Source organism: Cariama cristata, unplaced genomic scaffold (assembly GCF_000690535.1).
Source record: "Cariama cristata isolate BGI_N322 unplaced genomic scaffold, ASM69053v1 scaffold20611, whole genome shotgun sequence".
In the NCBI taxonomy this organism is placed as follows: Eukaryota; Metazoa; Chordata; class Aves; order Cariamiformes; family Cariamidae; genus Cariama; species Cariama cristata.
This window is the reverse complement of record NW_009601250.1, coordinates 2691-20339: the sequence shown is the minus strand read 5'-3', so window position 1 is coordinate 20339 and position 17649 is coordinate 2691. Positions and strand designations below refer to the sequence as shown.

The following is a 17649-nucleotide window of genomic DNA, read 5'->3' as shown; positions in this document are numbered from 1 at the left end:
ATTAATGTTAATAACATTATCAATTATTGCTTATTAGGCAAACTGATAGATTGAAGCTGACAGATTTTCATTGGTCTTTGTGCTCTACTGCATGGTGCTTTTCCGTGATGAGAAATAGTTTTCTAGGCATGGTGATAACTGCCCAGAGATGAACACTGTTTATATATATGAATGATAGTGTTGATGTCAAATAGTTTAATTAATTAGAGGTGTATGGTTTTATTTCCTGAAGCTGTAATTTCTTCCGTTAAAGGAATTAAAGTCAATCGTACGGAGTTATGGCTTGAATAAATTGTTAAATTGTTATATAATAAATTGATGATGTGAATCCAAGCTGTTCTTTATTAATTTGGCAGCTCATGCAAAAACAGAGAGAGGAGGGAAGGGATTCTCGGTGTTGGTGGTTTGGTGTTTTTTTTTTTTCTTTTTTTTCTTCTGTTTCCTTTGAGGTCCAAGATGGAGATTCTCTCTCTGGGTGATCTACAGAGCACTATCCTGGCTGTGTGTGCCTTGCAGCAGACGGTAGGGTTTATAGACCTCCAAGCCAGACATCTCTTGGGAAGAGAGAGAGCAGCCATTACTGATGACTTGTATAAAAAGCAGCTCTGGTACCTCTGCTCTTTTCTCCACCTTACGTTGTGGATGCAGTGGTTTGAAGACTAGAGCCATTGGCTGAAGGGAACTGCTGGTGTTTCTGTGTGTAAACAAAAAAGAAGTTAGTGTTAAGGCACCATTCCTTTTTTTAGTATTTTGGTGATTTAGGTTGGAAGGCAAGAAAATTTGAGGCTTAGTGGTGTTTGGAACTATGATCAAATGAAAATCTGCCTTTTAAGGCTGAGCCTGGGAAGGGTAAACCAGTCCAAGAGGGGATGTGATGCATCCAGTAATCAAGAGGGAGAACCAGGAATGATGAGCAATCAGAAATCTGCAGAAGGGATTCAGGTAGTACATGGACACACTTAGAGATTGATGTGGTAAATTCAGTAGAGACTAGAAATTAGGAAGAGAATCAGTCTGAAAAGGGTGTTTGGAGGAAGGAGCTAGAGTAAGGTGAGAGCAGAACTGAGCAGATTGTGGGGAGCTCGAATAGCAGCAAATTATATGGTGGATTGTGATTGTATAAATGGAAGAAACAAGTTTAGAGAAGGGATTTCTGAACAGAGATTATTTTAGAGGTAGAGTGGAAATTTTTTTATGGTCAAGAACTAAGATCTCTTTTTTTTTTAAGACAAATGCATTACACAAGCAGAGTAACAAGGACAACGAGTCATGTATTTTAATTACACGGGATAAAAGCTGTACTTTCCAATTAATAATTCTGAAAATCTTCAATTTTTTCTGCTATTTGAACTTGAATTAATTTTTTTCCTTGGATAAATCTAAGGAAAAAAATCACCAATCAAAACATTCTTTTCCTGATTAATTTTTTAGGAGCTTTGTTTACAGTATTTTAGAAAATAGCTGCAAAAAGGTAAATTCAGATGAAACACTTGAGAACCTTAAAGGAAATTAGTGTCAAGCATCTTTTCTAAAACAAGAGTGAACTACAGGCAGTGTAGCAGCCTTGCCTGATTGAAAGCCCTGTTTACTTTTCAGGGCTGATACAATACAGAATGCGAGTTAGTTTATCATATATTGGTTTGTTTTCTGAGGTTGTGTATTTCGTATGAAACTTTATTATTTTGTGATTTATTTAATTTTTCTAATGTATTTTAGATATTTTTTTTTAAAATTTGATTAGACCAGATGGGCTATCAGAAATGCGGCACAAAATAGTTATTCTATTTGAAGGCATTGTGATACACGATCCTGAGTTAGGTTTAATCTGTAACCTCCATCTCCCTTGTTGAAGGTGCACCTGTGGTGGATTGTGTGTCACAGTATGTATTAGTTTTAAAAGTATTGCATTACTAGAAGTTGCTGAAAATCCATTTGGGAGAGTTCTGCCACAGATAGTTTAAAATATTTACATATTGACTCTGTATTTTGAGAAAAGTGCAAGTGTTCTGGTAGGAACTGAAAATGGGACATAGGTCAAAAGCCTGATATAAGTAGTTGTACAATCACAGAATCACAAAATTGCTGTGGTTGGAAGGAACCTCTGGAGAGCATCTAGTCTGACTCCCCTGCTCAGAGCTGGTTGCTCAAGGCTGTGTCCAATTGTTTTTTCAGTATCTCCAAGAACGGAGGCTCCACAATGTGCCTGGGAAACCTTCTAGTGCTTGGCCACTCTCACAATAATTTCTTTTTCTTAATTTTGAATTGAATGACTTGTATTTCAATCCGTGCCCATTACCTCTTGTCACTGGGCACCGATAGGAAGGGTCCCGTTTTGCCTTTGTATGTACGTGTGTGGAAAAGGAAACTATCAGCAATGTGCAGTGTGGTGTGTTTGGTAAATTAGTGATTGCTAAGTGGTTTAGGTACACGTTAGCGCATAAAACATTAGCATCTCTTTAATTATTGGGATGCTGTATAGTAAAACTTTGTCTTACTGCTTTATTTTGCCAGTAGATGGAGTATGTTGCATATTATTTTACTATCTCGCAGTTGCTTCCTTTAGTGTTACATATACGTAAACCGTGTGGGGAAGATTTGGTTTTACATTCTTATCTTTTTTTTGCAGTATTTAATGATAATATATTGTAGTGATAGACTGCAGATTTTATGTTTTCCTCATACAGAAGATGTCTTTTATGCCGTATGATAAATATGATAGCTATGAAAATGGCATTTGGAGCAAATAAAAAACATTAAATTATTTTGTGTTATGTGAAGTATTAAAAATGTAAGTTTTATATAAAAGTCATTTTATGAAATATGAAGTAAACACACTGCTAACTTTTCCCAGTAATTGAAGTTATTAGTGGTCTCTATAGAAAGAACTGTAGGGAGATCAAGCAAGGATATAAAAAACTGCTGCAGAAAGTCTAGTTCCTAAATAAATATTTTATGTGCCTTTTTGTGTTTGGGTGTGGGTTTTTTGTTTGTTTGTTTTTTGGTTTGAGGTTTTTTTTGTTTGTTTTTGTTTTTCGTCTAAGTGGCAATCTTTGCGATCATATGAAACTATGTTTCTGCTTTATAATGGAAAGAAGGTTTTATTTTGGCAGGAGTATTTTTAAAAAGGATTTTTAGAATGAAAAGGTTTTTTGTTTATAATCTTTCTCAGAAACCATTTTATTCTTAGTCTTTCTGTTTTGTCTCTTTTCTTTGACCTCTGTGCTACAGTGGTGTCAGTTATTGCTTTACTTCAGGCATTCATATGACTGCAGTAATGCCTTATCAAAGGACGTGGCAAACCAGATGCCATATGTTTTTTATTATTTTAACTAATTTCTGCCTTTTGGACTAGTTCTGAATTTGGATACTGGCATATTAACAGTCATCCAGATGCTAACATTAAAGTCCTAGTAGCTGCTGACGTTTTGTTACAAATCCTACACTTGCTACTGTCTTCTTTTTTCCTCCTGCTCTCCAGATTTGACTTGGATTGATACTCACTTGAGAGAGAGGCAAGTACTGTAACTTCACAAACACCAATAAAAATGATTTTCTGGAATTCGAGGACATCTTTACTCAGAGTTGAGACAACTGTCACTATTTCTTTGTCATTTCGTTCCGGGTAGTGTAGGACTTGACATTCTGGATGAGGGTAGTTTGATCTCCTGTATCTGATGCTGGCTTCAACCAGATGCTTTAAAAACAAATTGCAAACATTTGAGAAATAAAAATTATTTTTTTTCATGCCTGATTTTGAAGGATATACCAACTTAGCTGATTCTGAGTTGGTTAACAGTTCTTTTAAAACCCATAAGCTTTGTAATTCTTCTAATTTAAAATGCCGTTTAGTGAATTTGTAGGAATTCTAATAAATCCTGACTGCCTGTTCTTTTTTGGGATCCCATCAAACTTTTGGACTCAGTGTTACCTAGTGGCAAAGAAATTTTCTTCCATCGTTATTAAATACTTGCATCTTGAATTAATGGAATGTCTTTTTTCTCTGACAGAGGGCAAAGAGGGTCCTACAATTTACCTGATCAGTGACTTTCTTATATTCTCTTGTATTCATCTCCTTTCTAACTCAATAATGCAAGGTTGCTTTGCCTCTCTTAAGAAGGAGGTTTTCCTGAAAGCATTATCACCACCTTTCTTATAAACATGGTAAAAAGAGAGATTCTTTAGAAAACTTTTTTTTAAGGAGTTCTAAAATTTTTTTTTTCCTCTAAGTGGCATGCAGAAGTGATGTAATAAAAAACCAGTTTTCAGATCTTTTATATATATCTTACTCCTTCTTCCCTTTTGAAAACTGTGGCAATGTTTACTTTAAATTGTTTAAAGACTTGGTGTAAAGTTTCTATCTGCAGAAGTTGATTTTTCTTGTGATTATTACCCATTTCTTAACTTCAGTTTTCTTTATATTTTTTTTTTTTAAATTTGCCTCCTTGACACAGAAACCAACCAGCAGCCATGAACCTTTCAGATATGTGATATAAATGAATGCTGTAAACTCTCTTGAATGTAATTTTGAGTGGAAATCTCTATTGTGAAGTTGCGGGAGAGCCTTGTGTTTGTTCATGGTTCTCTTGCAGCAGAGAAGGTGTCATTCCGTAGTCCTTAGGAGCCAACTGAATGTACCAAAAATGTATGTATATAGCTGTAATGGTTGCTATTGTACAGAGCTACTCAGCAGAGGGAAAATGAGCAGATCTATAGATGTGGAAAGTCTAAAAATGATCTCCACAGGTGATATTAATCTGTTTGTCTCTTCTCTTTTGACTTCATTTTTCTCTTTAATTTTCTTACGTGACTGTCTTGTCATGTACTTTACTAACATAATTACTCTGATTTCATGTAAATTGTATTTTTAGCTTGGTTTCCCAAGAAAATAGTGCCTGTGCTCTTTGTCCATCTCTGCTCCTCTAATAACTTCTGAGTCATTTAGCCAGGTTCAAACAGATTTGACAGGGGTTGAGGGCTGAAAGATTAGATTCCTGCAGGTTTTGTGAAAATTGGTAGCTGAATAAATCTACACCCCTACTGAAGGAAAAGGCTACAGATTGGAAATGGTAGTTACCTGTTGTGCCTGGCCTTGGTAGCTGATGGGTTAAAACATTGTATTGGCCAGGGCATGGCATCCACCCCTCTGATGTAGTGTATCTTGTATCCTGTTCAGCTGGGGTGGGGAGGAACAGAAGATACTGGGAAAGTTTTCTGAGAAATATTGGGAAGAGCTTGAGTTGAGAGTATTACAGGGGATGGTAGGGGAAAGCAGTTGACTAGAGGGAGAAAATGCTGGGGATACTGCAGCCAAGATTATTTTTTTTTGGAAACATACTTCATCCTTGTCTTATGGAATGTGACTCCTCCTTGCTGAGTAGAAGTGCCAAGGTTCTTCAAAGTATTTGTTTACATAACATAAACTGTTATGTATGCTGTGGAAGATCATAAATAAGTTGTTGCATACAGTTTTTTAATGTATTTGTCAGGTCCATGCCTTGAGTGCCTTCCACCTAGGTGAAGAAAATGACATGTCTTTTAGGGGTTAGTTCCACAGCCACTTCAAGATGGTCAGACTGCAGATTACTGCTAAAGGTGCTGTCTTGCCTTTCCACTGGTTGCATGTTCCCACCATCTTGCCTGTGCCAGCATTGTCATTCGTGAGTTGGAAAGCTCGACCAAAGATGTTGAAAACTAACCCAGAAAAAAAAAACAAACCCATAACGTTTCAGATGGATTTAGTTCCCTTATCTGTTTTACTGCAGGAACAGTAGTGCCGGCACAAATGAGGTAGTGGAAATGCTATAGCTGGCTTTGGAGGGAGAAATGGCTTTGTGTGTTAGTGGAAGCTGGCACCTCATTTTGCTTTTTAAGCCATTGTGGAACTGTGCTCTGTTCTTTCTTGCTGCTTATCTCTGACTGCAGTTTGGGACTTTGTGACTGAAAACTCCAGAGACTTTCAAGTGGACTATTCAGTGCCCCTTGGTAAGGCATGTGGAGCTACTGGAAGCAGCTAAATTACTGTGGCAGATATCTGTATATTCTGAATGCTGCATAAGAGAGCGTAAATGGCTGGTAATAAGTGCTCAAGGCTTTGAGTTACTTTACACACAAGACATCAGAAAGAAGTTTAGGGTTTTGATCATGGAAGAAAAACTTTAAACATGTGCATTGCTTCAAGTGGTTCTTGATGATGCTGCAGACACAAAATCTAGATCCATGGTGATCTTGCTTGCCACAAGAATCTCCTTTGGATTTTAAACCTCAGGAATTCTTCATGAAATAAGGGCAACAACAGAGAATCTACTGTTTGATGGATGTGAGTTTTATCATTTAATGACAAAGGAATGACATCCTTTGATGGAGTTTTAAGCAGTGCAGAGACATACAAGGGTTGTCTTTTCTGCAGTGTAAAGTGAACTTGTTAGCGTGCACTAATACTGTACTACCCTCAATATACTGTAGTAGTCAAACCACAGAGATTTCAAGAGAAGCATACCTGCTTTGAGTGCTACATCTTCTCGTTAGATTTCCTCCACATTTAGGCAAGCAGACTTGCTTGTTAATGATTGACAGTCTTTGACTCTTGTAATTATACCCGCTTCCTTTTGCAACTGTTAACTTTATAGTCTGCAGTTCTGTTGCTGTACTGCTGGATTTGGGGGACAGCAACAGTATATACCTCAACTCTGAAGCTTTTGTACCATTGGGTCATGTTTTTGAGGTCTGTTTTCCTGAGACCGTACTAAACAGAAAGGTGATAATTACCTCTACGTCTTGCAGAAGTACTTCAGGAATGGGTGAAGGATTTGGATTTTTTTTGTTCATATTGTTTTGAGGTGTTTTTGGCTATCAGCGTTCTTGAATATGCAAGAACTGTACTCTGCTCTGGACAGGGTTGGTGTGTACCCCTAGATAAGGGTGCTTATTTCACAAGAAGATGTTGTCATTACTTGGTGTATCTGACTTGAAGATCTCCAAGCAGAACCTGTCAGTGAGCAAGAATTCAGAATTTCAGAAAGTCTGCTACTGGTTTGATTTTACTTAACTTATGCCTAGTGGGCTAGTCCTTCTGAAGTAAGTACAGAATTTCTGTTTTAATCATGGAAGGCCACCTCTGGGGGAAATGCTATCTGCCTTAAGTTTAGAGATCTTTCAGCTGACTTTTTAAGTGTGTCAACATAGGAATGGAAGAATTGAGAAACCTCACTTACTGCTTAAGAAAATGTAAAGTTGTACTCAGTGATTAATTACATTGTGTTACATTGCACTTTTAAAAAATGCTGTCTGTGTAGACCGTGTAGCTTAGGAAAAAAAAAAGTAGGGAAGGTTTGTTTCTGATACCTACTTCATGTGAACCCAAGTGAAATGTTATGTGTGACTTGTGGTCGAACAGGTATTTATTGTCATTAAAAGTTCTGAAAAATGATTTACAAAAAAGCAAACCAGAAAGAAGCTAGAACTGAAGTGAGGATCCCCTTGGCAAATCTGTAGAGGTTATGTGAAGATTATAGAGAGAAGAGTTCAGCTATTCAAAAGGCAAGTGAATGTATTCATGTGTGAATAATTGGTATTATAATAGTTCGAGTTATGGAAACTCAGTTCTATAAAGCAGGATTCCTCTGACAATAGTATTTCTATTGCCACTGGCACAAATACTGCCAAAAGACTGGGTATCAATGGGTAGATTTCAGATGAGTAGTTTTAAAAGGAAAAATTGAAAAGATTTTAAGGTGTTAACTTGCAATTTTATATACTGTTAATTTTTTTTTAACAAAGTGAACTTGAAGTTTTTCTTCTGTAAATAGCTATCCCATTCTGTTACTGAAAACTTTAATGTGTCATGAATCATACTGACTATAAAATAAAAAGTGTGGGATTCTGCTCTTGGTAGTTTACAGTCTTATAAAATATCAACGTTAAGACAGAGAACAGGGGATTCCAGGTTAAGTTTATTTTTTAGCAGCAATCCATTAACGCATTAGTTCCTGCCTGTTAGCCCTTTAGTTTTGCATCAGTTTTACCCTGTGGTAGCTCCTTCTTTTTTGAATCATACTCAATTGTCTTGCAGGATTCAGAGATAAATTTTACTTTTTTTCTGCCTCATATGACAGCTTCTCAGGTCCGTGTTACTGTCATAGTAGTGCCTTTCTCTCTCCAGTAAATGTAAAGTTGATCAATCTAGGTGATGAAATCTAGTGTTAACGTCTACATTTGGTCACATGGTTCCCTGTGCCATTAAACACTCCTACTTGTACCACTCCCTTAGCTTTACTGGGGGAAGTGGGCAGGACAGAAGGAGAGACTGAGTGTGGGGTTTTTTTTAAAATGTATTCCTTGCTCAACTTTTTGCTCTTCCTAGAAGCTTGGCTGTCTGTATAAAAGAAAAATCTGTCTAATGATGTTGTGGGTGCTATGGATCTGGAACCAAAATTTCTTCTCAGATCCCAAAAGACATTCCTTTGCACAGAGCAATGCAGCCTAGATGCGAACCAAAAGACATAATTTTGAAGGGACAGTTTAAAGGTGAAGACTAGAAGTCTACTTTTGATACAATCAAGAAGGTAAACACTGTTGAATGGGCTCAAAGATTTATTAGGTAGGGGACTAAGAATCTCACTGAGGTCATGAAAATGACATGGGCAATTTTGTGTTATATAAATTCAAATGAGAGATTTAGGTGAGTTTATGAAAGCCTGAGGAGAAAAGGCTTCAGTGGCTGGGATGGAAGGAGTTGAAAGCAGGAAGGCTTTTATTTGAATGATGGGGGAAAAAAGGTTGATTCCTAGAAGTATAGGGACAAAAAGAATCAGGATTTTAGAAGTGTTGGTCACCTGTTGGTTACAGGTCTGAGTGGCTCAGGCGATGATGGTACTGCCTTGAAATAAGAACTAATAAGACTCTGGGAGGGAAAAACTTTAGCATTAACTGCTGTTGACTAAATGTGGCTGAAAACCCAAAGTAGCTAGATTATTGCTTTTGTCAGTACAAATACTGTTAAATGTTAGGAGGGCATGTTCTGCAGTATCTGCCAAGGAAATGCTGTTCTTCTTCCCTAAATCTCAGGAGCTGGTTGGCAATATCAATTTTTTTTTAATATTGTGACATAACACCAGTTTTATAATAATAGCAATGTTTCAACCAAAGCTCTGCTTTATGTGCATATTTTGATGAGGTAGCAGAAAAATTTTCTGTGTTTACTGATTTTTGGTGCAGTGTAAACCTCGGAATTCCTAGGAGGACATCTTCTGCGGCAGTTTTTGTGATTGCTTTGTCCTAATTAAAAACAGCAATAAAAAACAACATGCACAATGTATGTTTGAATAGTACTGCATGAGAGAGAGAGAGTGTGAGCCAGACTTGCTGCCTGTAATTTAGGAAGACTTGAAATTTAATTAAATGTGTAATACAAAGATTAATTCCATTTTACTTTAATGTGATTTCTCCCACACTTAGGAATTTTAGGAATGTACCTGTGTGTTTAGGCAAATGATGCGTTCTCATCCCAGGTAGAGCTCACAGGGTGGACAAAACAGATGTGCTAGTAAAATATGCATATTTTAAGTACAATTCATTGATATAATGAATGTAAAATATATTTGACATTGTATCTGACTCTTACAGCAAAGTCAGCCTAAAAAGCCAAAATCAGTGTGAATTTAAAAATGTCTACTTTCTTATTAATTTACACACTTGAGGACATACTAGATTTGTTTTAAAAGACTTTTACTCCTCTTCTGTGTTTTATTTACCCATCTTTGAAGTTGATCTGAGACTAAACCCACTGCCTAATAGGAGGATTTTTTTGTCTGTAAGTTTACATCTCCCTGTTTCGTTTCAGATTTGCTGCTTCTGTTATTAATGAACATCTCTTGCACAATCTAGGGAAAAATTACATGAGCTCCTGAAAAGATATGTGAATAGGTTGTAGTTTGTCATCAGTAAAACAATGACACTGACTGTAGAAGCCACTATCAAATCTACAGAATAGCTGGAGAAAGAGGATTTTTTCCTCAGAGCTTATAGTTCTCCATAAGGATTATTTGTAACAATAAATACACATTCTAAATGAGACCATGTTTTTATTGCAATGTGATTGTATCTTTAGATAGCTTTATAGCTAAAAGGTTAAGATTTATTCCTAATGTGGTGGTTAAACTACCTGCTTACACATGCCACTCATGGGGAGGAAATTCTGAAGTACAACTATGCTTCTCTGAATTAATTCTCAACACTTATACCTGCATAGTGCTTGTATCTTCAAAGCAAGATCTTTGTAACCTCAGTGTGAGGTTGACAGACAGATATAGTCCCATATATGAGGTGCTCAACATAGGAGTTCATTTTGAAATGGAAGGAGATTTGTTAATCTCTAGTAACTATATTGGCTGTGATTTTCAGTTATAATCACTTGGCTGCAACTGTAGCGATTTTGCAAAAATATGAGCAGTCTGCATCATTACTTGAATTTGAATGTAGAATTTTCAGTTTTTTCCAATCTCTTCCTTAGACTTCTGAGCTGTGTCTTGTTAGTGCTCTTGAAGAGGATGTTGACAATACCATTAGGTTTGAATAGTCTTCCTTTTGTATTTGCTGATCATATTGCAAATGTGCCCCAAAACCTCTTTTAGATTGGTGCCTTAATTGTATCTCACTGCAAATAGGTGAGTAAAAAAATGCCCTTTCTGAAAAAAAGATTATTATGTGATTTTTCAAAAGCACAGAAAGTACAAAGAGGAAATAGGAAAAATGAAATGGTAATGATGCAGAAGTAATGAAAAAAGGATCATATGCCCATGTTGCTTAAAGTTGAGTTGCATATATGGAGGGAAGGCATTGTTTAGGCTAGTTTAAGGACCTATGCTGCTGCTTCTGCTTACAAACTCATTGCATAAATGCAGATGTTTGTGAGGTCTTGCTGTAGACAGCATTGCTAAATGGTCCGGGTCTAAAGCAAAGGTCCTCATTTTTTAAAACCACGTTTTGTTGATGCATTGAACTTCAGTGCAGAGGTGGGAATGAATAGAAGATTGAGGAGATTCAGCCAATTTAAACAGTGAAGATGTCTTTGAATTGACAGTGGCCATAAATTGAAATGAGAGGTGCTGACTGGATATAGGGCAAAAAGCCTTTTCACTGTTATGACAATTATGCATTGGTACGGGGGATGCCCATGAAAGTCACTTAGTCTACGTCCAGGGAGGTTTTCAATACATGGCTGGATAAAACCCTGAACAACCTGATCTGCCCTCGTAGCTGATGCTGTTTTGAGTAGTAGATAGCACTAGATACTTCCTGACGTCCCTTCCAACCTGAATTATTCTATCAATCCATGGATTGCACTTCCATTTGTTTCGTTGTATAATGATTTCAAACCACTGAGGTTCTAAAAAGGGAAAATGAGAATAACTGCCTGCATTACGCAAATGAGAATGACTGCCTGAGTTCTATGTCATTGCTTAGCTGTTTTCTTTTAGTGTTTTACCTACAAATGGGTATATATAAAATACATTAAGTAGGAAAAGCTAGCAAGTCTTCCTTGTTGCCATAGTTTAGAGTAGGAATTGTGTACATGACTGAGTGTTCACTCCTTATACTTCTAAAAGTCCTTGGTAGCTATAATTGCTGACATTGAAATCAACAGACAGCTTGCTTTTTCCTTGAAACATGAACACATTTGATTGCCTCACACACTACAGCTTATTCTAATATCCTAGTCTGTTTACTGAGGGGTACCTGTGCATCTAAAAAATTTCTTTTTTTCATTGTAATTCAGTTCGAATAAGGAGAAAATCAAGACGACGCTCACAGTGGGGCAAAGGCATTATTAAGAAGAGGAAAGTCAATAATTTAAAGAAAGATGAAGATGATGCAAAGTTTGCTGATGATGAAAATCATGGAGAGGACAGTAAATTGCTGGAAAACGGAGAGCTAGAGATCAGCACTGACTGCATTGAGGAGAATGGGGAGGAAACAGGAGATCTCTCTATGACAAATGATGAATCCTCTTGTGATATTATGGATATAGATGCAGAACAGAGGCTTAACAATGGGACATCAGGAAAGGAAAACAATTTTGCATCCACAGAAGAAGAGAGCTCAAATGAATCCCTGTTAATAACCGACAGTGTTAATCTGAGTGCTGAAAAGGAATTAAGGAAGGACTCTACATCAAAAGGGGACTGTGTGAATGGAGAGACATCTGTACACAGCTCAGAAGGTATACCTGTTCCAGCATGTCATAATGGTAAAATGGAATCAGTTCATGCTGTTTTACCCTGTGACAACAGTGATGTGTCTAGTAACAAGCAAAAATTTTCATCTGAAGATCAGCCAAAGGAGAATATGGAAGCTTCCAGTGAAAGTCAAGGAGCTGATCTAGTGAAAGCTGAATTACCACATTGCAGCAATAATGAAAAAACACTACAGAGCACAGACGTTGAAACTAAAGATGCCGAAGCAGATAAGGAAGGTATAGCTTGTTTTCAATGTTTCTGTCCTTATGTTAGTATCCAAGTTTTATGTGTGTAGTTTTAATTGTAGTATCTTATGTTACAATTATTATTATTATAGGATAATATTTTATGAACTGCTGTCTATTTGAAACTTTTAGTATGCTTACAAGATTTAATTCCACATAGATAAATTAGAAGTCCACCCTTGACTTGCTGTAATGTTATCTTAGGCAAGTAAGTGTGTCTCCATACCTACACTATTCTGTTTATTTTTGTAGGCTTTATGGGAAATACGGTAAATATTGAGCTAACATTTAAACAGTAAAGATTTAAAAAATATTATCAATGCAGATAAATATATGATACATGTTTTGGTCTATGTGTTCTATCTGACCTATATTTTGATCTATATGATATGTTTTAACTTGTTTTATTAAGAGATTTATGATAAAAGTATCATTGACATTGGATGGAAGATTGTAGAAATACAGACGGTATTCCTTTAAAAGCATTTGCTCATAGCAAAAGTTAAAGCAGTTTAAGTCATAGCAAAAGCCAGGTAAACTGTTGTTTATCTGTTGGAGAAGGTATCTGACTTTGGAGTTACAGTCAACACAGTAGCAGTGCAACTAAAAGATAAGAGAAGGAGAAGGGAAATCCTGGTGGTGCATAAAAGAAGGGGCCATGTCCTTTGAAGACAAGAGACGTAGTTTCCTCAGGGAAGAGAAATAAAAGCCTTATGCATGATTGCCTTTTTAATCAGCTTTTCAGAATTATCTAAAAGAATGAAATCTTTACTTCAAAAGTTAACGCTGAGATTTACAAAGTAAATCAGCTTTAATGAGAGATCTGAATTATGAGAGTATCACTATATACGTTGGCTGTGTTTGTACATACATATTTTCTCTAAGGGTAAGGAGAATAGTAGAAGAGAGGCCCTAAGAATATCAGAGGGAAGAGTATGATGTATGTTAAGAGCCTTTACATTTCTAAATTTAGTAGTTGAATTTTGTATACATTAAGGATGATTATAATAACAGGGGGTCCTCAGAAAAAAAGGCATTTTAAGTAGTTGAGGAGGAGAAAACCAGTGAATGGGTGTAGGGGGAGAATCAGGAGATATAAAAATATTTTGTTCTCCACAACAGGATTGGACAACAACTTTAATACAGAGGTGGAAGAAAGCGGAAATGTGTCACAAAAGCATGAAGTTTCAGGAGTAGATGTTAGATGTTACTGTGGTGATGAAGACATGGGATGCTTTGGAGAGAAAAATGAGGATTTGATTCACTTAAGCAGAAAGATTTTGAGCGTTAGCTTAATATCTGAACTTCCCTTAGAAGCTGTATAATTTGACATTGCTAAGTAGAAATGATGCAATGGGAAGACTCTTTCAGTGACATTCAGTTTTCTGTTGGGACTTTGGAGTTCAGTTTTAAAGATGACCAGTTTCATATGTGTTTTCTGAACTGTAGTTTTGTGCACCTGTAAACATTCAGAATTCTGCAAAGCTGATGAATAATGTGCACTGGTACAATCATGCTTGCTTGGTTCAAAAAAACCCAACAAACCAAACAGGCAAAGTCAAACCAAAGACACAAGCTGTTCATTTTGAGAGACTGACAGTGCTAATAATTGCTTTTCAAATTACAGGTATATTGAAAAGCAAGAAAACACGAAAAGTCACTATGGAACAGGCAAAGCCCACCACTTTGGAGGAGGTCCCAGAGGAACCATCGGATCCCTTACTTTCTGTAGTTGTTGACCATGACAGACTAAAGGTAATGGAACCGAAAAATAAATTGGCCTGTCTGTTAATAAACAGACTGCATGAAAAATGCTTCTTTTCTCTGTTCTGAAGCAACATTTCGTTTATTTTTGACTGCAAACAAGTATTACGGCAGCGGTAACTTTTGAAGATGATTTGTTGATTAGTATTTTTTGGATGAAAAGTTAGTAAAACTACTGAATCCTTACTGTCCCATCATTACTACTGTTACAAATCCAGTAATGGCACAGCAGTCCACTATTTTAATTGCAATTTTTGCAGGTACTCATATGTGTTAATTGGACATGCCAGTTACTGACGAACTGCTGGGTGCCTAGCAATTAGGAATTAACATCATCCTTTCCCTTCCCGTGTACGTATATTTGCTGGAAAGAACCGTTAGTGGATTGCAGAGCAAATTGGAATTTGTGCTGATGTTTAGGCATCATAGACTGATGCCTAAACCCCTGCTAGTTAATTTTCTTTCAGTTTTGTCTCTTTTTAAGCAAAGTTATAACAAAATTTGCTGTCTTCTGTTGTAGAAACTAGCTTGACCTTCTATGAAATTTAGATCCCGTTTGCTGTGGAGTACAGATGATAATCTCTTTGGAAACAATAGAAGTGTTATGAGAGGAAAAAAATTCTTAAATTTTACTCTCTGCTACTATGGAAAATCAAGACTTTCACTTTTTGTTTATGAGCAGTTTTACATGTGTTGTCCCCTCCCCTTCTTTTATTGTACCATTTTTCAACATTTGTGGAATTCCAAATGTGTTTCCATTTGGTGGTACTTACAATTTCATGCCAATGCAAGTTCTTAAAAATGTCTGCTTTAGCTATCAAGGCAGTTTTTATGGTTTGCTTTGTCATAATTATTGACCAAGGTGAAATAGGATGAAGTTTCATTCAAACAGAACAAACTTGCCCCAGCTACACTGAGTATAAAATCTAATACAGGAAAAAAAAGTGTGGGTATAAGCAGAGAAGTGAAGAGGCATTGACTCCTTTTTGGATCTACATGGAAGCAGTGGCCTTACTGATATCCAGGTGTGATCCATTTTATTTGTATGTATCCCTCCAAAGTAGAGCTTAAGAAGGAGATTGCACTTCTGATTTGTCCTTAAAAAAAAAAATAAATAAAAAAACTGATTATAAAAACCCTCTTAACTTCACCTTTTGTTCCAACAGAAACTGCTTGATTTGGTGGTTAAGAAAAGTGACAACCTGACTGTTGACCAACTTGAGAGATTATATTCACTCCTTAGTCAGTGCATCTACAGACATCGTAGAGACTATGACAAATCACAACTTATAGAGGTGACATTGTACAGTTTCTTTTATTCTTTATCTAAATTTTGTGAGACTGTTTTTTCAAGAACTATTAATCTATCAGTTTATTGTACTAGCAGGCAAAAGCTTTAAATAGACTTCAAGGAAGGTACCTATAAGCAGAAAAAAGTTTAGTGTAGTAATGACTTAAAAAACAGAGGTTGTTTCTAATAATACTTTTCTCAGAAAAGGATTAAGAATTTAACCTAAAAGAATGGAGGAAAAAGAGTAGAGAATACAGCAACATGGAGAAGCACATGCTAGCAGAGTAAAAAGACTAGATGCAGTTTCCACATTTGTGGTATGAATAACAGTGGATGTAAAGTGGCTACTTTATAGGCACGCTGAGCCAATGGTGCTGCAGTTGCCCTTACTTGCGTTTGCTTAACTAGGCCAAAAAAATTATATACCTGTGCTCCATGCAGTTTGCCGATTGTGACTTTCATACAAGACCGTAAAGGTTTGCAAACTTTCTCTAGATTGGTAAGTATACCCTTGGGAAAGTCCAGTACAGCATGATGTAAGCCAGTTGTCTGCTTTGCTGTCATCCTTTGCCTCTAAAGTGTTTGCTATCAAAGGCCTCCTGTCTGTGTGAACAGTAAGTTGGTCATTTCACCATTGGCATAGGCTGATCATGACTCTGGATATCCATTCCCTCCAACATCATTGTTCTAGCTGTAGAGGGGCTTGGATCCGCTTGCTGATTCACCTGATAACCAACCCTGCTGAAAAAAGGACAATTGCTAGTTTCCAGTTGGATCACTGAATGCTAAATATTTTACAACAAAACCTGGAAAGGCCTTAGCATGGGATATTGTAGAGTTCCTGCAAAATACTTTTCATGTATTCCTCTGCCATCTTCACCTAAAAATATGTTGAAAGTCTGTGCCAAATGTTAGGGAGATTAAAACCACATTTATCCAGCAAGAGTATGTAGAGACCGATCTTTACTTTGATTCTCCAAACTGTGCAGGTATGTGTTTAGAGCTGGGTCACCAATAGCATAGGTGTGCAGTAAGACTTGAAATCATGCAGTGTGCCATTGCAATTCCTTCTTATTACATATTGAGTACAGTAATTATATAAGTGACCCTAATACACTTCAGTTTTCTCACGGACTCTCATAGTGGTGTGCTTCTCTGCATTCTGCACGCTGCGTTCAGCTCTGAGGCCCCCAACATAAGAAGGACAGGGACTTGATCGAGTGAGTCCAGATGAGGGCCACAAAAATGATCAGAGGGCTGCAGCACCTCTCCTGTGAAGACAGGCTGAGAAAGTTGGAGTTGCTCAGCCTTGAGAAGAGAAGGCTCCGAGGAGACCTTAGAGCAGCCTTCCAGTACCTAAAGGGGCCTACAAGAAAGCTGGGGGGAACATGGACTTTTTACAAGGACATGTACTGGTAGGACGGTAGGGGCAATGGCTATAAACTGGAAAAGGGAAGATTTAAATGAGATATTAGGAAGAAATTCTTCCCGGTGAGGATGGTGAGGCACTGGAACAGGCAGCCCAGAGAAGCTGTGGATGCCCCATCCCTGGAAGTGTTCAAGGCCAGGTTGGATGGGGCTTTGAGCAACCTGGTCTAGTGGAAGGTGTCCCTGCCCATGGCAGGGTGTGGGAACGAGATGATCTTTAAGGTCCCTTCCAACCCAAACCTTTCTATGATTAATACTTCTTTAATTAGTTTCCTCTTTTACCATATTTTGCTAGCAGATAGCAGCTGAGAAACAGAAATATCTATTTTTGTATTAATAATTTGTTCAGATTTAAAAAAAAAAGCCTAGTAAATACAATGATGTAACTATTTCTGTCTCTTTATATTTATGTATAATTGTTGCTCTGTATCTATTGCAGGAGATGGAAAGAACAGTTCATGTGTTTGAAACATTCCTGTGAACTCGTCGTGATGGGTGGGTTTATCCTCTCTTAACTGCTCAATGGGAGAGCAGTCCTCTGAGCCATTCAGTTTCCATTTGCACCAAGTATGTGCAGAGCCTTGGTCTTAAGTGCTCTCTCTTTTTCTTTCTGTTGAATTTGGTGCTATTGTCTCAGGTACCTGAAACCAACCAGCCTACAAGAACCAAACGGAACTTCGTATAGTTG

At 37.1% G+C, this 17649-nt stretch overlaps 1 protein-coding gene across 1 annotated transcript in view; it reads left to right on the top strand.

Moving 5' to 3' along the window:
- ATAD2B (ATPase family, AAA domain containing 2B) overlaps nt 1-17442 on the top strand; it is a gene marked incomplete at its 5' end in the record, with an annotated part of 37947 nt that extends 20505 nt beyond the window's left edge. Inside the window, 4 exons of the mRNA XM_009710391.1 lie at nt 11774-12469; nt 14106-14233; nt 15409-15537; nt 17401-17442. Coding sequence (XP_009708693.1) covers nt 11774-12469; nt 14106-14233; nt 15409-15537; nt 17401-17442 — 995 coding nt within the window. The remainder of the gene's footprint in view (nt 1-11773; nt 12470-14105; nt 14234-15408; nt 15538-17400) is intronic.
- Nucleotides 17443-17649: the final 207 nt, after the last annotated feature.